Below are 27,633 nucleotides of genomic sequence, written 5' to 3' on the forward strand. Positions count from 1 at the left end.
TTTCTACATTTAAAATAATGGTAATTTGCTACAATCTTAGATAAACCTTTCCCAGCCTTCATTTGTCTTGTATCGTTCAGTTGGCAATCTGTCTGTTTTGTAATAAGGTAATCATTATTTTCCTTCCCTGTTGTTTAGATTCTGTTCATTGGTTTTGCCACCCTGCTGTAAGCGGAGTAGCTTATTCACAAAAGAATGGGGATACCATCTTGTAAAAAACAGCTCATTTCACAAGGTAGCAGTAGCAATAATAGAAACCCTCTTGCTAAAGACACTCCATACGCACTTGTGATTGTCAGAAGTGCTATAATTAGTTTTGATCTTAGTCAACAACTGAAAGCTTTGATCTTAATCCTTCATTAATCAGGCAGTTGCATATGTGGAATTCAGAGGCAATGAATGCATCCACTGAATACTACATTGTAGTTGGGTAATGTTCTCATTTCAAATGGTTTCCCATCTTATATGCAACAGCCGATGTCATTCAGAAAAGGGGCATCTACTAATCCTTTCACTTAATACAAGGTTGGTGAGTGCCTGTTTTTTCTTTCACTGTAGAGGCTGGTGTGGATTATTTATGTGAAATAGTAAAACAGGATCTGGGGCATATTGTTGCATTTTTCTTCTTTTTTTTTTTTCTTCCCCCTGGCCTGATACGTAAGAATTGTTGTTAAATAGCAAAATTATTGAACCTGTGTCTCCAGGAAGGTTAGGATTTTAAAGTCTAACAATTAAAAAAAAATCTGTTTGGGAATTGACAGGTGAAATGAGTGGAAGTGTGAAGAAAATGTCATCTGATACCGCATTTCTTCCACACCTGTCAACACACACTTTTTGATCAGTCTTCATGCAGTAGTAGAATGAGTTACCTTATAAAACAAACAATGCATAGAAAATGAAATCTCCTAAGAGCACATATGGTCAAAAAAGGAGATCAGGCTGCAGATTCTTAAGGAATCCTTACATCTAACTGATGTCTGACCAAATGTTCCCAATTTACTATGAGAAAACATGCAATCCATCGCTAGAAACAAAGTCCCCAAATGTATTGGAGTGCAAAGGATAGGGTTTGTGCCAACAGCCATGAAGAAATTTTAAAATGTTTCTGCTTTATACCAAAGAAGGGAGGCTCAGTATTTTTGTAACTCTGTCTCTTTTTCTTGGGGGGGAGGGTAGACTGTCAGTTATCGTTATGTGGGAATCACAAGGGTTTTTTTAACATATTATTGATAATCATGATTTTTTTAATACTGGATGGAGAAGTCACATAATCATTTGCAGGCTTGGTAAATACAGGGAGCAAAATCTTGTAGGGTTATTTGTTTTTAAGCAGACTAATTATTTTTTGTCAGAGAAATATTTCTGGTTTCAAATTATGTGAATAGCTAGCCACTCATAAAAAGACTGCTTCTGAATTGCAGTTATAACAGAAAACAAAACCATATATGACCGTTTCATCTCACCTTTTAATATTTTCCTAAACACACGTGCTGCACTTCTTTTTAATGAAAATTATCCCTGGTTTTTAAGAGTTTAAACAGTGTCTCTGTTTGCAGAGCGAGGCGTGGTTGGTGTTGGTAGGGCGGTTGGTCTCTGCGGCCACCGGCGGCTGAATAAAGGTTCCAGGAGCGGTAGGCAGGCTGAGTCCCGACGGCTGGCTTTGCGCAAGCTCGGCCTGCTCCGACATGTGCTGGGCATGGACCGGTGCCAACAGCAAGCAGGGAGGGAGAAAACACCCATTTTACCCCTTTCTTTCATGCCTGTTCGCTGGCCGGGTTTCCGAAGGAGATGCTGAAGCAGGATGTTTTCAAGGATGCTTTTGGGTGAATCAGCATGTCTTTGCGCAAGTTGTTCAAACGCTTAATTGCACTTGCTACTGAAAGTGGGTGGCTTATTTCTGGTCTGGAGTTCCAGCCTTATTTCTGCCTAGCTTTGGTTTCCAGCCATCAGACCTCAGTTGCTTCTTTACGATAAAGCTGTTATCAGAAATCTTTTCTTGGCAGAGATTTTCTAAATCAAATTAGTAGTCCCCTCCCTGGTGGATGAGTGTAACTGATTGAGCTTCTTACCATGAGACAGGTCCCCCAGGCTCCCATCAGCCCACATGACTGTTTCCAAGCCCTCTTTCTTTTTGGGATCGCATAGTGGAGAGCCCTGTGTGGTTTTACACCAGCCTTTTGCACAAGGTCAGGGGCAGCAGCTTTCTCCTCCTACACAGGATTGCTCTTCGTTAGCATGACCCTCTTTAGCATTAGCTTGAGACAGCAGGCTGCGGTTGGATATCGATGTACTGCCAGCATCCTCTCCCGTGCTCCTGGGCACAGCCTGGTTGTATCAGGCATCCAAGTCTGTGGTGGTTAATGCCTATCTTTGAGCTGGTTTTGCACAGCTTTTGGAGGGGACTGGGTGCTCTGACATCCTCAGCACCAGGCACTGAAATCAGGTTTTCCAGTTCTCAGCACCTGCTACTCTCACCTGTTCAGAAACAGACCAGCAAGTATCCCTGTGGGAAGTAAGCGTATCGTGTGGAAATCTGGGCTGTAAAGGCCGCACACGTGAGACGGGAGCTTTTGAAAATCAGGCCATGAACGTAGAGGTGGCTTAACTGATCTCAGTGCAAATGCTGGTGACCTTTTTTCCTGTTCAATAAATTAAAGGTTAAATTTGCATAATTTATTGGACAGTTATTTAGATCGTCACTTCTTTCCACTCACATTTGTACAGACTTAAGTTCAGTTAAAAAAAAAAAAAATCTATAAAAGATGGAGAAGGATGGCAAATGCACAAGAGCTCTCCCCCATTCAATCTTCCTGGGCTAAACCCTGCTGTGTCCTGCAGAGGCAGCGATGGAGGGTGTAGGCAGAGGTAATCCTCTTCACACAGAGCCTGACTAAACCGTGGAATTCATTGCCACACCATAGCGTGAATGTTAAATCTCATGCAAGTTTGGGGGAGGGGGATAAAATTAGAACCATGGAAGGAAAATCCAGCAAGGTTAGTTAAACATTGCAAAAGAGTATTTATGGCTCTTGCCTGGGGGTGTTTGGTAAACCCCTGTCAGGAAACAGGAGCCTGGACGGGATGGCCTTTGCTCGCTCTGACGCTCTGAAATTTTGTCCTGCTTTGAAATAAAATTTTCTTTTCATTTTCTAAATGGAACTAAAAAGTACTATACTTAACTGCAGCTTCAGGAAAGATAAAGATTAAATTAATTTGGTGCTTGAGAGATTAAAAGGCAAAGATATTTAGAAATACTTTTGAGCATTACAGAAATGTTTTCACTCAGTCCAAGCTTTGGGTGATTTGTTTTTGGAATTTGCTTACACTGGCTCTAGCCTTCCCCACAGGCAGCACTGCACCCCAGCACAAACCACATTATCATTGAAGATGAGTTGTTATCATTAAGACTTTAAAAAGAAGGACATTTTTTATGCTTTTATAAAAGTATCAGACACTTTAAATTGTCTGAGGTTGTGAGAGTAACCACTGAAAATATTAGGAGTTGCATTCTATTTTTGTAATTTTTGTGGCTTGTCAGGAAGCTTATTTGTTCCTGTTCGATTGCTACAGTACTTCAGTAACAAATTTTACAGTTTTACAAAATGTAAATTTGTAATTAAATATTTATGAAACAATTCTAGAAATGGTGGGAGGAGTGATAATTTGCACTGCCTATGATTTCTCAGTTGGATTTTTTTTTTGGTTGCTTGTAGATTATTTTGGTTTTTTGTTTTGAGATGAGCAAGGCCTTTCCTTTGATCCAATGAGTAACTTATAAAACCCATTGTGCAATTTATAGCAACAGTGTATCACCTCTGTAAGTGAAGTTAACTATAGCACATGTAGTCAAAAGCATTTAAAAAAAAAATCCTGCGCAACTATGTGTATGGTGTTTATTAGTTTGTCAGAATTTTTAAACTAACTTTGCAGTTGTTGAACTAAATATGACCAGGGAACTGAAACTAATTATATAATACAATATTTAGGGACAATATAGTTGAAATGAAATAGTTGATCATCATTGGAGAGTTTTTTAAATTGCTGTTATGGCCCTAGCACAGAAATGTTACTCTAGTTAACGTAGGGGTTGTTGGGTGTCGCTGCGTAATGAAAGAACTGGTGCTCACTTTGCTTGAATTACCCCAAATGCAAATCTTTCCACTACCAGTGTGATAGGCATTGCCTAGTTATCCGACAGGAATGGCTAGCAATTAGTGCAAGCTTGCTGATTATTTCCAGCATCCATGAGGGGTTTTCTTAATCAGAGTTGTTACAAATAAAGTAAATATCTGTGAGGCCAAATTGTCACTAAGGGAAGGATTTGCGGTATTTCATTAGGGTACTGTGGGGTCCATAGGCACTTTAAAACTTATTTGCATTGGCACTCGTGTGTTACAGTTTACCTTTTAAAAATAAACTAATATACAAAGCATGTAACTTTGCAAAGGGCTTTCTGCTGGCTTATGTGCTTTAGTCATTGCCAGGCTTTTTTTTCCTTGGAATTTTTCCTTTGGCAGCAGTTTCTAACCTGTCTGAATAACATTGCCTTGTTCACTCTGAAGAGTTTCTCCTGGTTTATAAAATGGGGTGGGGGGAAGTCCTTTTATATTTATATATATTTGCTGCGTGTAACATATCCACCTAAACCACATTTTTATATCTTCCTCTGAGATTAAATGAATGGATTTATTCTAGTGGAAATTAGAACAGATGTTTCTTGCTTGGTCTGACTAAATTTTACCTGTGCTAAAGTAGAAATTCTGCTTTTCTTCCCCCTCTCTTCCCTCTCCCTGCCTCAAAATTTTACCTCAGTCCCTACCACTGCCGCTAGCACTCCTGATGCCGTTGACAAATATTTGGAGACACCCGGAGATGAAAATGAACATGCCCATTTCCAGAAAGCCAAGGAGAGACTTGAAGCTAAGCATCGTGAAAGGATGTCTCAGGTAAGGGGAGATTTCCTTATTCCTAAATGTGGGAGTTTTGTCTATGAAGTCATAAGATGCTTGGGATCCTGCACGTTTCCCAAGACTGAGCCAGCTGCCCTGCCCATTTGCAATGCTGTAAATACACCATTTACTGCCTTTCTGAGATTATTCTTCGTTCTAAGTAAAGAACTTGACCACTGTATTAGTCATCCTTCCTTTGTAGCAGCTGAGGGAGATTGCTTGTGATTAGCTTCGTTCTCGCTGTGTATGCATACATGGCCATGCCCTGGGGTAACATAAGCTTGCGTATGTTCATCTAATGGTCTTGAGCCTCAAGGTAACATGAAATGCATCTAAAGCTGAAGAAAAGAGGAAAAATTAGTGCTTTTGTACTGAACCAAAATCCAGCTGAATCAACCCTTTTTTTCCTTTAACCAAAAAGATTTGTGTAGCCTGAAACTGTACACTGTTTTTAATCCTATTGAACACTAAGAGATGAGCTATCCGCTCTCTCAGAAATACGGTTTATAATGGCAATGCCAATAAAAAATTGTCACAGTTCTGCTCTGATAACAATAAAGAAAAAATACAAGAGGTTTAAAGGAAAGCCTGTGGTGCATATTTTTTTAGGATGGAACAACCGCAGAAATGAATGTAGTATAATTCAGATCCACTGCATATATCTGTGTAGCTATTTTACTATAATTTTTCATTGTAACTTTGTTCCCCTGTCGCATTTTCAGTGTTCCTGTGTATTAATGACATATTAACCTTTACCTCTGTGCTAAAATGTTTGAGTAGGCCTGAAATTAAGCTCTTAGAATAAGTCCCCGTCTACTGGCACTTTTCTAATAAATAGAGCAGGGCATCTTACCTGAAGCAGTCACCCGATCGGTGCAAACCACATACCATCAATATGACACTTAATAATAGACAGGAAGATACGTGCTCCTCGTCTGCCTCCGCTTGGGAAGCGTTGTAGCACAAACATGCTATCTCCTTCTTAAATAGAGAAAATAATCCCAATGTAATGCTTGTTAAAGTGTTATCATTTGCTTTCCTCTGGAAGATTAAACATCTTCATTAAAACCACCGGTGGCCGAGGTGTGAGTGTTGCTGAGTGTGGGTGTGTGCGGTGCCCGGCCTGAAGCCGTGGGGTGAGTCGGGAGGGAGGGAGGTGAGCCCCGGCTGGCGAGGCACCTGTGAGCTGTGCTCCCGCCGAGGGAGCCGCTCATCCCAGTCCTCTTCAATGAACTTCTCTGTGCCTGTAGTACTCAGATTGGGAAGGACGGGCTGGGAATCAGGAGGATAACAAAGGCTGTGCACGCAGCCTGCCCGGCGGAGGAGAAAGATCCTGCCCCAGCTAGGCACGTGGAGGGTTGGCGGGTAATGCAGTCGTCACCCCGTTATTACCTCCCCTTGAAAATGCCTTTTTTTAAAAAAACCACTGTAAGGGCGGGTGTCCTGAAAGCAAAGGGCAGTGAGTGAGAAAGGCAGGTTTCCCTGGAACAGTCCTCAGACTTTCACTGCAGTTTCAGGTTTGCCTCCAAAATCTAAATATGTATCTGAGTATTTAAGGACAGTATTTGGGTGAACTGTGTATTTTCTATTTTCTACAAAGCCGATGGTTTTGTGGAAAAGAGCTTATTGAATGCACAGACACCCAGAAAACGTCGTACAGAGCGACCATACAACATCAGTGTTTGAGGCCAACAAAATTAACTGGGAAAAGCACTGAATCGTAGCATCAGAAAACTTCTGGGTAAATGTGCTGCACATTTTACCGTGTGCATTTGGGGCAACCTCATAAATGAAGGCTGTGGTTCAAGGGCTTGACTGAAGATCACGCTGGTGCTGCGCGTGCCCTGCCCTCGTTAGCACATTCCCAGCCATCCTTTCTGTCAGCGCTAATGAGCGTACAGCTGCCGGGTGAGGCAGGTCAGCTCCCTCATCTCACTGCAATGTCACTCTTCCAAAAAAAAAAAAGTAAAATAACCAACTCTGGCCAGTTCAGCAAGCTAAGTCAGACCTGGGAAACGGCAGCACGATAGGTGCATCAAGAAAGATAGATCTTTGATCTTTAATTTGCTTAAGCTGCTTATGAATCACAACTTAAAGAACGTATGTCTTGAAGTACATAGGACCCCTGCAGAGCTTGGAAGCAGAGATTTAACTTAAGTTTTTAAAAATTAGTTTACCCTTTTACGAGTAAGGTTTTGTACAGTATTGAACTAGCCTCTCCCAGTTAACATTTCAAATGTTTAAAAAACACGAGATCTTACGGAGATGTAGAAAAGCCAGCTAGTTTACCATTCTGTATTTCCTCACGTGAACTGCAATATGTCTGTGTCCCATACCACTGGTCTCCTTTTCTAGCAATGCATTTGAAAATTGCTTTTTATATTTTCTTTAAAATCAGGTATGTTCTTAATACATATTTAACTAAAAATTAATTTGAAGCTGTTACTTGTTATGTTAAAAACAATGCTGAATAACTCAGTAAGCTTTTTCTGTCAATGTTTTTCTCTTTTAAAAAAAAAAAAAAAAAAAAAAAACCACACACACCAAAACATTAGCAAGTGAGAGTCACTAGCTAAGTTCTCCAGCTGCACCGAACATATTTATTGGGGTTTGGTTTGGTTTGTTTTTTTCTCAAAGTCCAGTTCTTTCAAGGCTGAGAAATGGGGGCTTATAAAGCAGCAGAAATGCCCATTTTTCTTCTATTAAAAAGAGAGGAAAAGATCAGTGGTTTTAGGAAAATGATCAAGTCATTCTTTAATCTTGATAAATGTCATGATCTGAAATAAATTAGTTCATGAAATACAGATATTTATTTGATAAAGCATCTAGTTTTAAAACAGTATTTGATTTGATGCACACTTTACTTTGCAACAACCAATTAACTAATAATTCTAGTTCATATATAAAATGTAATCATCTAAGGAGTAGGGAAGTTTATCATTAAAAAATTAAATTGAAATAAAATATTTTAATCAAAACCTGTCTTCAGGGCAAATGCAGATATTCTGTATATCCTCTTTCGGAGATTTCCCTTTGTTTACCATGAAATTCTGACAACTCGTGTTTATTTTCCTCTTGCATAAAGATATTCACACAGGCAGAGACCCAGCTTCTGTCGGTGGTTGTGTCAGTTCATAGTTCACAGCTCCTAACAGACTCTCTTAGTAGGGGAGTCTGTGCTCTTTAGTCTGATGACCTGATGCACCTCTGCTTCAGACTGCTTTAATCCCTTCTGCTCTTCAGTGTCCATCCCTTTAGACTACAGGGCATGAAAGTTTTTCTACCTTTACATCTTGCACGGCACCTGGAGCAACAAGGCTTATAAACTTTGCTAGGCACTGCTGTTAAGAGAATTACATTAGCATACAATTTTAAACTTTTCCCAAGAATTATTAATGCAACTCCAAATAACAGTAAAGCTACGTTTCTGTGCAAGCAGGATAGCTCTTCAGCAATGCATGTGTAACCTTTAAATGTTTGCTATTCTCTGATGTATAACAGGGAGAGATTACACTAACTGATTGCGGGATATCGTGGTTCTTGTTTCCCGTTTTGGTACAATTCCCCTCTTCCTCTTTCCAGTTAGTTAACTTCTGTACAGCTCCCTCACTTAAACAGCTGCTGCTAAATGGCCTGGTGGAACCAGATACTGAACCTTACTCAAGGGAGCAATGTATTTATACATTTCTCTCCTCAAACATCTTGTGACACTCTCGTGTCTTAAATTTACTCTTCCTCTGGCTGTTTACAGTATTTTAGGAATCATAGCATGTACAGTACTTATGATAGGAACTTAATGATACCTTGTCTCCTAGAATAGTCTTGCTTCTTGGAAGTTAATTTCCAAAGCAAGCATCTGAAAATACCGCAGTCCTCAACCAGCCTGAACAGAGCTGGTGTTATGTTCAAGATTTTTTTGGGTCATTGCATGCCACTAGTTCCAGCATCCTAGGGAGGTCTTCAGCTGATTTTTAGTGCCAGTGGCACCATAAATGGTTTGCGTTGGAAGAGACCTTAAAGATCATCCAGTTCCAACCCCCCTGCCAGGGACAGGGATGCTTTCCACTCGACCAGGTTGCTCAAAGTCCCATCCAACCCGGTCTCAAACACTTCTAGGGAGGGGGCATCCACAGCTTCCCTGGACAACCTGTTCCAGTGTCTCACCACCCTCACAGTAAAGAACTTCTTCCTTGTATCTAATCTAAATCTACCCTCTTTCAGTTTAAAACCATTACCCCTTGCCCCCTTCAGGTACTGGAAGGCTGCTGTAAGGTCTCCCCAGAGCCTTCTCTTCCCTAGGCTAAACAACCCCAACTCTCTCAGCCCGGCCTCATAGCAGAGGTGCTCCAGCCCCCGATGATCTTTGTGGCCCTACTCTGGACCCGCTCGAGCAAGTCCATGTCCTTCTTATACTGGGGGCCCCAGATTTGGAAGCGGTACTCCAGGTGAGGTCTCATGAGAGTGGAGTAGAGGGGCAGAATCACCTCCCTCGACCTGCTGGCCACGCTTCTTCTGATGCAACCCAGGATACGTTTGACTTTCTGGGCTGCGAGTGCACATTGCCGGCTCATATTCAGTTTGTCATCCACCAGTGCCCCCAAGTCCTTCTCTGCAGGGCTGCTCTCAGTCCAGTTACTGCCCAGGCTGTATGGATGTTTGGAATTGCCCCAACCCATGTGCAGCAGCTTACGCTTGGCGTTGGTGAACTTCGTGAGGTTTGCACGGGCCCACCTCTCAAGCCTGTCAAGGTCCCTCTGAAATAGCGTCTCTTCCCTCTAGAGTATCAACCACATCACTCAGCTTTGGTGTCATGGGCAAACTTGCTGAGGTAGTAATACTGGTCCCTGTATTCCCTAGAGCCCACTGTCTCTGTTATTGTGTGTGGGAGGGCTCTTTCCTTCCTTAAAACTGTCAGCTTAGTAGGAGTACCCCCCTCAGTTATACTCAGGGCTCTTTGGAGAGGTTTAATGATGTTATTACCAGAAAAAGGCTCAAGACTTAAGTGTGGAACAAAACCCCTTGACAAAGGTAGGCATCTTATTGGCATGACTTCGACCTTCTGACTAAGCAAACCTTCAGGTAAGCGCCTCTGCTGTTCTGATTGCTGTAACCCAAATGTCCGTCATAAATTCTTCTCTTGCAGATATGCTTCTGTGCCCCAGTGTAAAAAATGGGCATAAATTCTGCTGTTTTCAATGTAATGAGATTTTTGTGCTTAGCAGCTCTCTTAATCATGAATGACGCTTCCCGTACTTCCTTTTTCCCTCTTGCTGTCCCCTACAGCCCAATTTCAAAAGCCGTCTGCCAGGCACTAAGTCCTGAGTTCTGAGGAAGTTTGACTTTAAAGTGGCTTGCTTCTTAAATCTCAATCAGAAGTTGTCGTTTTCCCTGCACAAAGCCACCAAGCCTTGAAGACCCATAAACTTGTGTGGCTTTGACAGGTCTGTGCTGTCAATGAAGGAGAATAGGTTTATAAGTGTATAGAGGCCAAGTTCAGCCTTTTTCTGCACATGCATATCTGGGGAATTTTTTTTTCCTCTTCTTGCTCTTTGGTTTCCTACAGAGTGCTACGGCATATTTATTCGTGACTCATAATTCTCTAAAGCGATGACCTTCGGTGAGAGCAGAAGTTTTCTCTGGGTGGTAGCGTGACTGCCCATAGATAGCTGTAGGGCAGCTGTATCTTTATTTAGTTAGCGTACAATGCTTTCAACCACTGAAGTCGTCTCAATTGTGAAAACCAGCACTCAAAGCACAGCTTCTGCAGTCTTTACATTGAATATTGTTTCTGCAAACAGCCATGTCATTCTGTATTTTTTCACAAGCCATTCACTCTGCTTGCACTGGAGCTGAACTCTCAAGCCTGTAATTTACATCCCTCTCAACTAGCTGTGTAGGCTGTCAGTTTATCATCCTGCCTTCCATGCCTTAAAAGGTTTAGAGAAATAAAACAGGCACAGAGACCTGGTCTAGCCAAAGGTCTCCTTATCACATTACCCGCAATACTTGTTTTCATCATATGGATTAGCAGAGGGTTAGTTTGGGGGATAAAGATGGCAAGGGAACAGTTGTTCTGAAAACCCATCAACTGCTCATTCAGAGTGAAAAAGAGTATCAAGCAGATGTCAGAGATGTGATTTGAAGACATAAAAGGAGAGGAGGGAGAACAAAATCATAGAGTTGCTAACCTAGGCCAATGCTTAAGCTTGAGCACATCATTTTAGTTTATGACTTGAATTAACGCCATAATTTCTGGGTCTTCTGTAACATGCACATCCTGGCACCAGTGACATTTCAGGTCTCTAGAAAGGTGCTGCCTGTATACATGAATTAAGTTTTCTTGGCCACCACAATCATATGACCTAAGCTTACAATTAAAAAATGAATACCTAATGTGTACTTAATACACAGCAGCACTCTGAGCATTAGGAAGTTGTTTCCAGAACACATCATGGTGCTCTAAATTGTAGTGTCTGTTCACGTCCTCTAGTCCCGCTTTGTCAGAGAAGCGGTAAAATCTCCTGTGCCAAAGTACTGGGAAAGTAACCCTTGCAAATGAATTTTCATGTCTCCTGGTAAATTTTGGTTTCCTGCCTCCCTAGAGCTTGGCTGCAAGTTGCACGTGAATGCGTATTTGTCTGATGAGAAGATAATGTAAATTGAAGAGGTACTTTCAGGCTACCAGTTCATGTAGGTTGTAGTACAATTCTCGGGACTTAAGTTTCAGCTTACAGTTCCCAGTAAAAGAGCGGAGTGAAGTTAAGACTGTGATTTCTAAGTACTTGACTTCAGGTCTTTGTGCTTACAACTGCTGTCTAACCATGCCCCTGCTGAAGCCCAGAAGCAGATGAAACAATTTCCCACTTTAAAATCGCGTTAGCTTGGCAAAATATATGCCTCTGCTCTCTTAGGCTGTTATTGAGGCCAGAATCTCTTACAGATAAATAATTTCACTGATAGTGAGTTGATCTGTTTTTACTATGACTGTTTTATTGCTGTCTTGAAATACATTCCCAGGTTTTGGGTCAAAAGGAAGATGAAAACTTGACAACGAAATCCCATACATTGAGTCAGTCTTGAGTGCAAGTATCTGCATGCTGGTTAATTGTTAGGGTCTACAACCCTATATAGGACTGAGACGGGACTACATTTCAAGGACCGGGACTTATAAAAGTCTCCTTTGAGCCCAGGTTTGGTTTTGGTTTTTTGGTTTTTGGTTTTTTTTTAAAGGCACAGGCTCAATCAGATACCCTGAGGCACCACCAGTGCTTTCCAGTCTGTCCCTCAAGGAGCCTGATTAGCAATGTCCAGCATGGGGGAAAACTGGGGAGCCTGAGACAGGAGCTGAGTGGTGGAGGCGCAGCTTGCAGGCGTGAGACACAGAAGGTCTAATTTGTCCTGCCTTTGGTATTGGTCTTGGTAAAATTTCAGTCATGCATGCAGACTCTGAGCTTTTTTAAAATCCCCTTTAGAAAGCATATGTTTGACTATTTCTATTAAGTGGTATGAAAGTATGTTTTTTGGTGAGAAAGGAAGGAAAGGAGATGCACATTGTGAGTAATTGCTTCTAGGTTTCTTCTGTCGTCTTCTGACATTATGCTAATCCTGCAAATAAACAAGTCATTTATTTGTGTGCACTGCATATGGTGAGAGCAATTGTTCTTGCATAAAATGTTATCTGAGGAGATTGCTGTCTAGGTGTGAAATGAGTAAAGTCCCTAAGTAAGACCATGAGAAGGTTTCAGATGTCATGGGCAGCAAGTTAAGAGTAACTTATTCCCTGACTATTGAAATACTGCCCTGTGTTACAGGAGGAGGTGGTCTGTCACGTTGCTGAAAGGAATGGTACTGAAAGGTCTCCTACATCATTTTTCTTCAGCATTGTACTTGAGATATATTCAGTTCTTAAAGTGTTGGACACCTATTTCTGGACAGACTAGCACAAGGCCAATAGCATCCTGGCTTGCATCAGGAATAGTGTGGCCAGCAGGACCAGGGAGGTGATGGTGCCCCTGTACTCAGCACTGGTGAGGCCGCACCTCAAGTACTGTGTTCAGTTTTGGGCCCCTCACTACAAGAAGGACATCGAGGTGCTGGAGCGTGTCCAAAGAAGGGCAACGAAGTTGGTGAAGGGTCTGGAGCACAAGTCTTATGAGGAGCGGCTGAGGGAGCTGGGGTTGTTTAGCCTGGAGAAGAGGAGGCTGAGGGGAGACCTTATCGCTCTGTACAACTACCTGAAAGGAGGTTGTAGTGAGGTGGGGGTCTGTCTCTTCTCCCAAGTAACAAGTGATAGGACTAGAGGAAATGGCGTCAAGTTGCACCAGGGGAGGTTTAGGTTGGATATTAGGAAAAATTTCTTCACCAAAAGGGTTGTCAAGCATTGGCACAGTCTGCCCAGGGAAGTGGTTGAGTCTCCATCCCTAGAGGTATTTCAGAGACGTGCAGATGTGGTGCTTGAGGACATGGTTTAGTGGTGCACTTGGCAGTGCTGGGTTAATGATTGGACTTGATGATCTTAAAGGTCTTTTCCAACCTAAATGATTCTATGAGTCTATGATTCTGTAATTCTTGATCTGTCCTACTCAAAGGCCAGTGATGTAGTCAAATAAATCAAAAAATTTTTGCGGTACCAAAAAAAGCGTCAATTAGAGCAAGCTGAAATTCACTCATTTTGACCAAGGACGTGCAATAGATGGAAGTGGTTTCCATTCTGGCTGAGATGAAAAGGGGTCGGTGTGTTCACCTATAAAGACCTCCACTTCCCTCACCAGAGGGTTGGTTAACAGCTGTGTTGCTTCACAGCAGAGTTGTGAGAGCTTTGCACAATGTTCAGACACAGAAGTACTGTCTTTGTTTAATTTAATAACAGTATCCTACCTTTGTTAAATGTTGTAACTGCTTTTTTAATAGAGATAAAAGGAGGAGAGGAATATAAAAAGATGACTGTCGCAGCTGCAGTGCTTGGCTGTTGCTAAGCCCTGAGATGAGAGGAAAATACAAAAGTCACGCTTCTTGTTTTGTTCGTTAGGTCATGAGAGAGTGGGAGGAGGCAGAACGCCAAGCAAAGAACTTGCCAAAAGCCGACAAGAAAGCTGTTATCCAGGTAAAGGAAAATGCAACCACAACCTTACCCACTGGGGCCGCAGTTAAAATACAAGGGGTGCTGGGTGTGATATAATTTTAAGACCTACTTCTATGGGGATTTAATGTTATTCTCTGCTCTTGCTGTTGCTATTTTTGTTTCCAGCTGTTAGTGGCTGCTGGGTGTCTCTGTACTTTGCAGCCAGTCCCTGGAACAGCACTGCAGAACATCGCTCGTGACTGTGTGGAGGGGTAGAATTTCGCTTGAGTTTAGATTTGCCTTCAGTGAGAACTGAAAACTTGGCTCCCACAGGCCCCTTTCAAACTGTGATAAACTAATATAAGCTGCAGGACCTAAGCTCAAAGCAGAGATGGAAGATGTGATTTAAGGAAGAAATTGCCATCAGTTTTATCTGAAAGAAACCCTCAGCCAAAAATTATTTTATCCAAAATTACACTATAATTCAAAAATTCTGACAAGCCAGACACTCCTTGAATCCCACTGTGGCTATGTAAGGTATTATTCAGTACCGCTAGAATGATTTCAATGCAAAACTACAAAAAGGTAACGTTCAGAACCAGATTGCATCTCACATTAGATCCCACAGCTTTCCTCTCTGTGCATTTTACCCAGTCAATCTCTTCCTTTATTGGAATAAGTCTGGGCTCAATTTTTCTTCCTGGTGGCCAGTTTATAAGAAATTATAGTGACTCTGTTGAGGTTGGAATTTCCCCGCCCCCTTTCCCCCCATGTAGATTTGCTCATGAAGTCATGTTGATACATGGAAAGCCCTTGTGATGGCAGGGAGCTTACGTGTGCCAAACTCCACCCTCTTCTAGGCACAATTCTCTAGCGCTGAACCACTGTCTTAGGAGACAAATGAAGGGTTCGCTGGTGGTTGTGCTGAACATGTCAGGAATATTTGATTAGATTAATAAAATATGGCCAAGTGTTCAGGAATACAGGGCATCAGGAGTTCCCACTGAAATCAGGAAAAGGTGCGTTCAGTGCAGAGTTCCTGGGAGGCAAGCTAGACTGACATGGGGAAAGATTTTGGTGATTTGCAGATGGAGGTGTTCCCATCCGCTGGACTCTGCTGATGTCTTCACTGTTCCTGTTGTGATGGGTGTTTTTTTCAGCATTTCCAGGAGAAAGTGGAATCACTGGAACAAGAAGCAGCGAATGAAAGACAACAGCTGGTGGAGACTCATATGGCTCGGGTGGAAGCCATGCTGAATGACCGTCGCCGCATTGCTCTGGAGAACTATATCACAGCCCTGCAGACTGTCCCACCCAGGGTAAGTGCAGTACCACAAGCTCTGTCAGCTGTGGCAAAATCACTGTAGTCATCCTGGGGAAAAAAAAGGTGTGCCCAGGTACAGTCTAGCTGTGGAGCAGTGAGTGTGTGTTCCCCATGCAAGAGCTACTACAGCAGTCAGCTAGTTTGAAAGTTAAAAGTTTAGACTTTGTGTGTACATAAATGAAGGCACAAGCACACACACCCCGTACATACCTATGGATAAATAGATACATACATAAAGATACTTAAGCAAATAACATGGAAGTGATTTGGTTGTCAGAAATTGTAACCGTTCACAGATCCTGTAGAAGGATGATGAAGCACCCCTCCAAGTGATGCAGAGTAGAATACTTCATCATGTCAAGATGGAGCTTAAGGATGAGGGTGATTGTGATTTTCTGTTTTGTTTGTTGAACTGTTGAAATGTTTGGTGAAGAATCTTGTGAGGATTGTTGGATGGCGTGAAGACAGCACACTAGCAATTCAAAGTTGTCCGTTTTGGATCTGATGGCTATTGGTGGGTGTAAACACTAAGTTCAGAATGTGGATTGACTGGAATTTTTAATGACTCCGTATCGGTGATGTTTGTATTCAATACCAAAATAACTGGTCTGTGACCTCCAGAAGAAGAGACTCTGCACGAACACTGTGGGAAAACAGCCAAATGTTTATATGCCTCTCACCTCTTGAACACTTCCTAGATGGAAAACACATTATGTTACTAAAAGACTTTTGGATCAGCAGTGTAAGATGTAGCCATTAGATCCTGAATTTGGCCTCACAGGGAATTACATCAATACGGCTAACCTGGTAAAATTACATGTTTTAAGTGAATTTCCTTCTGCAGAGAAACCTGCATATTCAGGGAGCATGGAAAAGTGATCATCGTCTTAGTTCTTTATCACCATCAAACTTTTTTCTCCACCCCGTAGTGCAAAACTCTTATTTTTACTGTGTGCCAAGTAAAAGAAAAATCTTTTACTTAGGTAGGAGTGTCACGGGGGGACTTCAGAGTAGTTGTATGAAGAGTTAATCTGTATTTTGCAAGATAGTAATTTGTGGACAATGAAGCTAGTCTGTATTAAATTGGTAGAGGATGTTGTTTGGTCTGAGTGTGAGATGCCTATTGTAACCTCCGACTGTTGTGAGGGTAGTGAAGGGTTTGGACTCAAGTGTCTTGTTAGCAGACAGATGAGCACGTTACAGGCTGGGATGCAGCTTCCCTTAGGAAGCTGGAGTCTGCGGCTCAGGACTGAGAGCGAGATGAGGTGCGTGCATAGACTGGCTGCGGGTCGTGTTTGCTCCCATGCGGTGTGGTTTTGGGTAGTTCACCTAAGATACGATTTCACGTTTGGCTTTAGCCAATCAGCTGCTGCTGTAAAGTTGAGCCTCGTGCAAACGTAATCATGTCTGAAAAGTATCCCCAGAAGAATTATTTGATTTCAAGTTGTGCGTGGATCAGGCTGACAGCTTGGTTCTGCAGGTATCCGAGTTCATGGAAAGTGAGGATGGGGACCACACATAACAGCAGAATGGTCTCTAGAGCTGCCAAAATGTGCAACTTCACTCCTAGCACAAGGGAACTTGATTTTTCATGTTTGTGGGATGCAGATGACATCTCTACTGCAAAAAAAAAAAGTGAACTTCAGCTGCAGAACACTAAGGGACAAAAAGGTTAACACTGACTTTGAGAGCAGAAGAACCTTCATTTTTTACTTGGGTTGCTTGTAGTCAGCTCCCAGGACATTTAAATTAATAATACGTTTACTGTTTCAGTGGCAGAGCATCAGGCCTGAAAGGCCGTGTCAATGAACACATGACTCCAGTAGAAGTACATTTTGAAGGTAATGTTAAAAGACTAAGGTGCATCCTATATTGTGTCCCTACAAAAGCTGATCACTCTGAAACATCAGCTCAAGGTGCTACCAAACGGGGACTCATCTCAAAACTAATAGAAGTGATCAGTTTAAAAACTGAGGTCTTTAAACAGTTCCTTTGCCAGTCTTGGTGGTGGTACTGTTCTGCCTCAGTGTTTTTTGGTTGCATGCTCTGTAGTAACTGACAGTTCTGGCATGTACCTCTGAACTGCTGGTCAGATGTGTGCCAAAGCACATGAAAAGCTGACCTTGAATTCAGCAGGAGGATTTGTCTGGTTTTATTGTGGGGCAGGGGGTGAAACCTGAGGAGTGATTGATGATAGCTGAATAGCTTAATAAATGAATCCACTCCGGTAACGGCTTTGCAGGATATGGAGCCAGAAATCTCAATACACTGTGAATCCAAACGTTGGCAGCCTAGCCAAAGAGAAAATGGGATTAATGGAAAATTCAACTCTGATACCCTAGCTGTATTTTTCTCTGGCGGTTCCCTAGTAAACTAAAAGTATATTCGATGCAATTGTGTTGTCTTTGGGAGAGTCAGTCATAACCTTGCTGGTGACTTGTTAAGTAATCTTACAAAAGGGAGTTTTTTCTGGAGTTCTGCAAAAATATTTTTAAGAACTCCCTTCCAGAGTCTGCTTCAAATTACATGGTTCGCTATTAGTATGTTTGCTACAACAGTAGATTCTGAATATTTAAAGTGGTGGAGTCTCTTTCTCTAAAGTTATAAGGACAGAATTTGGGTTTAAATTGAAAAATAAGTTAGGCTTTTTTTATTGAAGTGCATGTCTTCTGCACACAGCTAGGAGGGTTACAGTAAGTGTGATGTGTGTGTGTGCGCGTGTGTATATATATATAGATGTGTGTGTGTGTGCAAAAAGTATTTTCCACGTGCTGTTTAATCACTTGGACATATTGCCTTGTACTTGAATTTGAACATTTCCCAAGATTTTTTGGACTTCTGGCAGACCACTTGAAGCAGCAGGATTTCATTTTACTCTTGGATGTCTAGAAATCCGTGACCAGTCTTTGCCTGCAGATCAGTTACCATAGGCGTACAGTGAGTCTGGCACTCCTGGTGTCATCAGACTGATCATGGATGTGGTGCGTGGCTCTCCGTGAGTGACAAAATCCTGATCCACTGGGAACTCCTGTTTTCTATGTGTATACAGATGATGTGGTGCTTGTGTTCAAGGGATAGCCTCTTCAGGGGAGCTGAAAAGAAACTTCAACTGGCTCAGAAAGTCCTTGAGCTATGGACAGGGGGAAGCTGGAAGACTATGTGAGGGGAAGTTTCATCATTTACTTGCTCCTTTGGAGGAGGCTTTCCTTGTAGGATAGCAAGATATGGGACTAGGGGAGCCTTTGGTCTGGGCCAGTAGTGTAGTCATTACGTTCTTATATATGCCTAGAAAATCAGTGGTTTTCGGTGCCATTCTACCTAAAACTACAAAATTCTGGGAATCCTTTATGAATGGCTTCTGTATGAGACCAAAAACTTTAACTGCATTTTTTTCAGGTGTTACACAGACGATTGCCCAATGCCAGTGTCAAAGGAGTGCTTCAGGCTACCACTCTGGGCAGCAAGGGAGCCAGGGAGCATATAGAGATGAAATTGCATAGCTTCAAGGTCTACCAGAAAACAAATTTGAGCAAAACCAAATATTTGTACTGTTGTTCTGTTCTCAGAAGCACTGTCATGCAGGCTGCCCAGAAACTTAAAATTTGATCCTCATCCCTGATTCCTGATGCAGCTTAGCTGTGCTTTGTTGCCTTTGAAAATGGGGTGCAGCTGTTCAGTATCCAGTGTCAAAATACTGTATTGTTTCATCCTGCTTGATGGCCTTACTACAGAAAAGGAGGATTAGTGGCAGCTGGAACCAATATGCCTCTAGTTTTTAAAACAGTTGGAAATTTTCCCCTTCATTTTGCAAGTTAAATAGAGGAATTCAAATCCATCATTCTCTGTGAGCAGGTCGATTTTATAATTTGTTTATATTCCCTCTTTCACGTGCATGTCAAATTTTGCTGGATTTATGTCTCCCTGTTTAATCTTCATTGGTAAGAGATGCACATTCTCTGTGGGAAGCCGGTGGCAGGGGGCAAAGAGAAGCAGAAAAGAAATCCAGCTCCTAGTGGTGAAATAAAGGGTTTCAGAGCAAGGAAACATGCAGGAAAACTTTGAAAGGTAATTAATTAACCTCCTTACTTCGCACATAGAATAAAGTGAGCATATAATGATTAAAATCAGTTTAAAATGCTTCTCTTCTAATTCAGCAGTATTTTACTGAAATGTAAATTATTGCCAAACAGAGCAGGATCATTAGGATCAACCCTAGCATGTACCTTAATCCATTTGAATTTTTTTGCCGTGGTTTTCTCTTGTTGCCCTCAGAGTTTGCTCTGGTACCTTTTGTGCTGTGAGAGCAGTGTCTGTTCATACAGAGAGAGCACAGTGCAGGCTGAAACTAGTCGAGTTTGGCTATTTGGACATGGAAGAGGGATCTGCAGAGGGGCCCTTACTCAGTGCCTCTGTGTTCGGGAAGCTCAAAGCCTTTCCTGAGTCTAACGAGGTTGCTGTGGAAATATGCAGTTGGAGGCAGGCCAAAGCATTGCTGCTGATCTAGTGATAAAAATCCTCCTGTGCAGTAGGAAAGAGCAGTCCAGCTCTAATACCCCACCCTTTAGCTCCGCTCCTCTAAACCCATAAACTTACAGCTGTGGAATTTCTCACATACACTTAATTTGGTAGGATTTTGTGAAACAGACCACATGGATTTCAGCTCTGCTTTTAAACCAGGTCAGACTTTGAGAAATGTGGTCACCTAACTCCGTTTTCCAGCAGCTTCTGAGGCTTTTCTGTGAAGAAAACCAGACTCTTGTTTTTTCCCCAGTCTGTGGGCTTGAGCATATGGTATAGTCATACACCTAGGCTTGCCAGTAGGTTTTTTGTACGAGTGAACTAAATACAGAAGAGGCAATTCCAGATGGGTATTAAGTTCTGCAAAACCATGGCAGGTTCATTATATCTAAAATGCAAAATTTTAGAAGAGTGAGCAGAAACGAAATTTGTCTTAATCTGTCAAAGTTGAGTCAGTTAAAATCCTGAAAAGCAAACGAGGTTGAATCACATACTGTTTTCATTTTATTCTGCCCCAGGAAAAGTCCTTGGGAGGGTAGGCAAAGGGAGGTTTTGAGTACCATTATAGCCATGTATTTGTGATGTGTGGGGTAACATGTTCTTATAGATTAGCAGAAGTTATGAGAAGGCATCTTTAACTCCACATGAAAGGTAGCTGGATGGGGGTTTAGTTGTGTCTCACCCATGAGGGAAAATCTTGTGTTCATCCTAGCCAGCCTTTCTTGAATGTTCTTAAAATGAACTACTATGCCTATGTCAAACATGACCCGCAATTAATAACATAGCAGGTAAAATATATACCTAATGCGGTATACAAGGTATTCCTAAGAAGTGAATGAAAAGAAGTAATAGTTGCACATTTCAAGAGCAGTAATCAGAAAGGACTGGTGATTGACTTTTCTCCAAAGGCAAGATTAAATAGCACAATACAGCACTGTGAAACTTTTCTCTCTGATTTAGAGAGAACTTTGATCAAAATGACAAGCCAGCTCAGAATTTCCCCTGGAAGTTCCATGGCACAGAGCCGGGAAAGTTGTATTTTAATACAGAGAAGTGCTTTAATATGATTTTCGTGTTGTTTCTCTGTAGTAAGTATTTTGGATTTCCATGGGGAGACTGTAAGTTATATTTGTAGCAATCCAAACTACATTTGATGTTTCCATTTTCCAAGCTCAATGAAATTGCACTGTTTCATCACTCCCTTAAAATCTGAAATAGTAGACTGGGATCAATGTAGAGTTCCTGGGGGAGGCATCTGCATGCATATATATTCGTATTTATATTTATGCGTATGTATTTCGTTTACTAGCAACTGTTTTTTCAGGCATTTTAGATCTCATATATGATTCCTTTATGGGAGTGACCTTACCTCGATGCTGATGCCACCTGAAATAAAGGCACTGGATTACAGCGTCAGTGGGGCTGGAACTCACCACCAGCTAGTCAAGGAGCCATCAGCAGTTTCTGCTTCATTTGGGCTTGTCTTCTACAGTTGGAAACCTGTTAACCAGCTGTCAGGACTACCAAGTTAAACTTCCAAACCAGGGCGTTGCAATAAAGGTCCTTAACTCTCCCCTGGTACATATTTATATCCACAGAAAGAACTGTCTTCCAAATAAGAGAATAGGCATATTCCCTACACTTTGGGTAGATAGCCTAAGTAGTCGATGTAGACCACATACGTAGTCTGTGAATATATTTACTGTGTACCAAATGAATACACGCAAGTCCCAATATACTCACGAAAACTATATATAAAATAATACTTTGACAACATCCTCCAGCATAAACAGGATTTTAAACTAGCAACTAAAGTACCCACAGACATGAGCACATCTGTCGGCCTGTAACAATAGCTTGTGAGAGGGCTACAATTGATCTGTGCTTGATTTTAGATAAAAAGTAGGTGTTTGAATCTGCTGAAAAGGGGGAGCAAACAGTGTGACCGTGTGTGCTGGAAATAGTCGGAAGCAGCGTGTAACAGCAGCGTTCACACCGCTTCACCCTGCCACGCGCCTTGGCAGCTGCGTTCTGTGTGTGCCGTGTGCCGTGAGGACTCATGAAACAACACGCGTTCTGATTTGGTGCTGGATCCCGTTGCTTAGGAAGTCACTGGCCATTCTCGTCACTGGATAAAGGACAATCGCCAGCAGCGTTGGCCAGGGTGACCCAAAACATGGGAATAACAGAAATCACGTTGGGAGTATCCTGGTCACTTTCAGAGGAAAGCCAAAAAAACCAAGCCAACAAAACAAGTGCAGACGACTGAAAATAGGGGAATTATTTCATGAGGCTTAGGTAGCCCCTGGTGGCTGATACAAGTTAGGTATTCTGCAAAATGTTTTTTGTTAGATGACTACAGATGTGAATACATTGAGTTTTCCCTGGCAAAACATGCAGCAGAATTTCAAGTGCTAAACCCAGAATTTTGTAATGAAGTTTGGTGGTTGGTACATTATTTATGAAGAGCAAGAGGTGCCAAGTTGGCCCTGGGATATGTCAGCCGTTTGTGCTTCTGCCGTAGACAGTGTCAGAGCTCAGGCCTTGGGAACTTAATTTAGCTGATAATAGCACCACTTTCATTTATAATTTAATCTGAAGGTTCCTGCCTAGGGTCGAAGTAATAGATGGCCATGGATATAACAGCTTTAGACACAGGGTCTGACTGCATCTCCTCAGCCTGTGGAGCCTCCCTCACCTCTGTGCTTGACCGTTCATCGTAGCTCTACCATCACAAGAGTTCATGTCACTGCTCAATGTACTAGATTTGGGGACGAATCCTGCTGAAAGTATTTGTGCAAAAAGTGCTTGTATGGGTGGGATTTTTAAGCAGAACCATTTCACTCCATAATGACATTTAAAGGAAAATGTGTGTGTAATGCAGTACAGAGGTGGGACTTGGGGTGAGAGGTATTTTTGCTGATATGGAAATTTGTTAAAACTGTGGAAGCAGTAGGTCTACAGTTCTAGGCAGAGGGGAGAAAATGATCAGTTAATGGTTGTTTGGTTTTTTGGTTTTTTTGTTGTTGTTGTTTTTTGGTTTTGGTTTTTTGTGGGTTTTTTTGTTTTTTTTTACTATTAAAGTTACATTCAGCTATAAAACTTGGTCCTCATTTATGGTAATGGCCATGCAAATGGCATGCAAAGCCCAGAGTGGAAAGCTATCATTGCCCATCACCAGCTCTGGCAGTTTAAGCCTTCAGCCATGGCCCTGAAGCTGTGAGGCAGTAGCATTGCAAAGTTGTTGGGAAGGTTGGAGGTGTGACCTGATCCAGTGCAAAGTTGCTGCCCCTGCAAGGAAACACGTTGCATTTAATACTCTTTCTGCATTGTCCTATGCTTGAATTATGGGTTTCTGCTGCCATTACAGGAAGATTTCTTGGCCAGACATGCTAGATGCAGGCATATCCATTTCTCCTTTATAGTGATAAGTTTGGGGCATTTCTCAGTGTTATAGAAGGCACTAAAGGTGTGCCAGTTTACCCAAATGACTACTACTGTTAGTGGTATTTGACAGGTATTTTCAAGATTGTTATCCTATTAACAAATCTGCTTGTGACTCTTAATGTAAAAGTTTCATTGACATATTGCAGTGAATACAAACATACTGAGGGAAAACAAAAAATACACCCTTCTGTTGTTAGACATGACGCTTAAATTGGAATATCTCTTGAAGAAATAGAAATTAATCATTTTCTCTCTAATCTGCCCAAACCTGCTATCTTGATTTGTCTTAGGACAAGGAAAGCTGAAGTGTCAGGAAAGGTAACAACATTTTCTGTCTTCAAAATTTTCTTGATGTTAAGCTTTCTGGTCTTCTAGCCTTTATTTCTACAGAGCTTTACAGTTGGCATTTCAGTTTGTTTTGCCATTACCATAAAGTTGTGAGGATTACTTACTTTCCAGCGTTTGTCCACGGTTTCTTGCAACTTGATCCCAGGGTGCTTGGCTTTGGGGGCTCGGGGTTATTTTCCTCATGAATGAATTTTCAGTCATGGAGCCACTGAATGTAATCCTTTGGCAGGGAATGGCTTCACATCTCTCTCTTTCTATCCGACAAATCTTCTTCAGATAACCTTTGTTTTACTGTCTAAGGACATTTTAAAATCTGTTGCTTCTCTTAAGCTGAAGAGATTCTTAAATCTGTGAGCTCCTTAGCTTAGTATCCATCTCTTGTATAAATGTTAAATTAGTTCAGGCTCTATATTTGTCCGTGAATCTAAGTTGTCTTAAAGCTTCAACTTCGCCCACGGTTCTTCCTGCTTCAGAAAGCTGTGCACGAAGCCTCTGATGCTTATTTTGTCACTTCCCCACCTTCTTCCCTGTTTTCCTGCCAGTGCCCAGACCAGCTGTTCACCACTTCTGCTCGTTCTTTAATCTACAGCACAGTAAGGTCACCTTTCCTTCTTCTCACCTGCCTCAGCTTCATGTTTTTCACTGCTTGGCAGCTTCAGGTAGGATGCACAAGTACAACAGCACAAGCAGAGCTGCAGAGGGGCGTGGATTTCCAGAATCCATCATAAACACTGAGTTAAAAATGAAAGTCTTAGCTGAATGCTAGAGAACACTTCCCTGTTTTGGCACCGTATTATTGCACAGAGTAGGAAAGTACATAAAGATACACATTTCTTAGTCTTCACTGCTCTACTATCAGTCTGTGTATATTTTCATGTTCCCGTCAGCTATGGACCTTTCCTTTGTTCGTATTCAGTTATATGCCTTAAGGCATGTATTTAATAGTTTTTACTAAATAAAATCACCTGGAATATATACGTAGGCTAAGATTTTTACAAAATCTGGCCCCCAAGCTGAGTACCTTCAGAAGAACCCAAGTAGGTCACCCTTTTTTTAAGTTTTGCAGTCAAGTCTGATGATTATTCCTTGGCTTAGCTAGAGTAATGCTTTTGCATGGTGTTCTGTGTAGCTGTTGGGCAGGTTACCTTCTGATTTGAATCTGAATGTGTGCATTCAGTTTACTGTTGATAAAACTTATCAGTTGTAATCTTTTCTGTTGCTAAAGTTTAACTGTAGTTGACAGATGTTGACACTGGTTGAGTATTCAGCATAGTAGAGTGTATATGGGGAGTCTCTGAAATGCTTCCAATGGAGTCCGGGTTTCGGGGGATCTTCTGGAAGGGATTTGCCTGGTGGTGATGAAGGTTGCAAAACTGGGAGCTTCGATCATGGGGGCTTCCTGAGTTGGGGGAGAGGAGAAGTAGAGTCTGACGGAGAGAATGGAAGCAAAGCCCAAAGGAAATTGATATTGGGTGTCCATTAACTAGCGTGCTAAGGTAACACTTGCTCTCTTGTTGGTGCAGTAGTATAGCAGTTAGGCAAGGAAATGCAACAGCCAAACTTTCCCCTGTGATCGGGGAGGAAATCTGAACGCCCTCCCCGGGGACTGTACCTACTGCCTACAACTACTATTCAATGGTGCACCCTGCTGAATGGGTTGAGTCAGTGGATGTTCCTTATAGTAGTCAGACCTGCCTTCAGAAGATAGCTGCAGGCACCAGCTGGCCAAGTGCTTTTGGTTTGGGATACATCTCCAGTGCAAGGAACTAAAACCTGTGTTGTTCTAAACAAAACTGATTTTTTTCCCTGTTTCTTCCCTGTAGCCTCGTCACGTATTCAACATGCTGAAGAAGTACGTGCGTGCTGAGCAGAAGGACAGACAGCATACTCTCAAACACTTTGAACATGTCCGCATGGTAGACCCAAAGAAAGCTGCCCAAATCAGATCTCAGGTAATCTCCTCTGAGGGTTAATGGGATCATGTTTGTTCATAGCCACTGTGAAGTTTCTGTCAACCTATTTTTTAAAAAATACCTGACTCCTTTCTGTGGACAGCTTTACATGCAATAAAAAATAATTTGCTTTCTGGCAGAAGATTAAGGCAAAGTGATGTAGGAGTAGGGTGGGTATAGTTTGTCTTCTGAGAAGAACCGAAAAGCAGGTTTTCTATCTATCCAGACAGTGAGTCAGTTGCGGACATTTCCTGAGGAGCCCTCCAGAGCATTAATGCCCAGAGCCTTTATTAGTGCTTGGTAAATAATACCTCTGGGAAAATGTCAGGAATAGATTCGGCAACCACACATGGTTATGCTTCCTCAGCTGAAGTGGCAGAACCAGAAGTGTTGTAGCCATCTGACTGCAACCAACCTTTCTATAGTCATTGCAGAGGTACTTATAGTGTCTATAAATGTGATTACTGATGTACCCAAGTTTAACATGTTCTTTTAAAACAGGCACGGTAGTTCATGGCATTTTAACTGCTGAATGTTACCGAAGTCCTTAACATAGATGTTTTGGAACAGCTTTTACGCTGTCTTCATAAATCATGGAGGGTGAGGAAGCAAAAAAAAAAAAAGACTGAAGATGTAGCTGGCTTTCAAAACAGCAATTAAAATTGTAGGCATAATGGATAAGCTGTGAAAAAAGTGTGCCATAATCTGCAGAATCAGCCGCTGTTCCCTCTGTGGGATGCAATGGGAAGCGCTGTTCCAGCCACAGTTTTTGAACTGAGCTGCTTCTTTTTGCAATATAAGGATTAAAAAAAAAACCCAAAAAACCAACAACAACAAAAAAAAACCCAAACAGGTGAAACATTTTGATGCAGCAATCATTGCACCTCACTTGGTTTGCATGTTATGTGGAAACTTACGGGTATGGGCAAATGTAAATGTTATTGAAGGGTAAATGAGGCTGTGGATTTCTGCCACTATAGCTGCTTGTGTACATGCTCTGCCCCACAGCAAATGTAAACCCCTACTTTAAATTACTGCATTCCCATGGGATTTCAGGTAGTTGCTATGGAAGAGCATCTAGAACACTATTTTTGTAGCAGCTGTAGGAGAGAGATGAATTTTGCAACGGGTTTGACAGTTTCAGTACGTAGGGCATACCTAGCATAAGTGAGAACTGTCTTGCTCTCTAACCTATAAAATCTGTAATATCAAATTAGCAGTAGTATTCCCCTCCTTAAAATACTTTTATTTCCATAGGTTATGACACATCTACGTGTGATATATGAACGCATGAACCAGTCTCTCTCCTTCCTCTACAATGTGCCTGCTGTGGCAGAGGAGATCCAGGATGAAGTCGGTATGCAAACTATTAATTTAGAAAAAGGGAACTATTTCTGTGATGAGAAATTACCACCAAAAGCTAAAATACAGCATCTTACTTCTCCTCTTGATATACTGCCCCAGCTGAAAAATAGGAGAGTAAACTTGCCAGTGTTCTTAAATTATAAATTAAATTATAACGAATACTTGGAAGACAAATCCTGTATAACCCATGCAGTGCCATCATCATATTGTTGTAAATGTTTTCCCTGAAATATGTTAATTTGCATTTGGAGCCTCTATGCTACATGGAAGCAGCCATTGACAGTGACATTTAGGAAATGCTTCCTGGGTTTGGATATTTAATTTGTGTAGTAGGTATTTACGTTATCTGATGTAGACATTTTGGAAATCCCCCAGCTAAAAAATTAGTTGCAGACCCAAGCATCCCAGAAAAGTGTAAGCATCAACTGGAAGTTGCTAAGTGCAACTTAGCAGTATCTTACTGGTCGTGCATTTAGTTCTTAGCTAGTTGGTCAAATGGATATCTCCTCTCCTCCCATTTTTTCCAGCGCACAGGCTGGGCTGTGGACCAGTCAGCAACAGTCTCATGTTTGCATCTTCCTTGAGTGCTGTGACAGCAGATAGCTGTGAGGGAGAATGCTATTTCCTCCCATTCAGGTTCCTGCTCTTGGCTGTGGTATTTCTGCAACA

The 27,633-nt window shown here is 41.8% G+C and overlaps 1 protein-coding gene across 4 annotated transcripts in view; it reads left to right on the plus strand.

Annotated features, from left to right (window-relative positions):
- Positions 1–27,633, plus strand: part of APP (amyloid beta precursor protein) — a 223,173-nt gene that overhangs the window by 146,185 nt on the left and 49,355 nt on the right. For all 4 annotated transcript variants that reach the window (XM_082332177.1, XM_082332178.1, XM_082332179.1 and 1 more), the window contains 5 exons: positions 4,813–4,946; positions 13,978–14,052; positions 15,171–15,329; positions 25,471–25,599; positions 26,857–26,956. In XM_082332177.1, coding sequence (XP_082188303.1) covers positions 4,813–4,946; positions 13,978–14,052; positions 15,171–15,329; positions 25,471–25,599; positions 26,857–26,956 — 597 coding nt within the window. The remainder of the gene's footprint in view (positions 1–4,812; positions 4,947–13,977; positions 14,053–15,170; positions 15,330–25,470; positions 25,600–26,856; positions 26,957–27,633) is intronic.

This window comes from Platalea leucorodia, assembly GCF_965183815.1.
Source record: "Platalea leucorodia genome assembly, chromosome: 2".
Lineage (NCBI taxonomy): Eukaryota > Metazoa > Chordata > Aves > Pelecaniformes > Threskiornithidae > Platalea > Platalea leucorodia.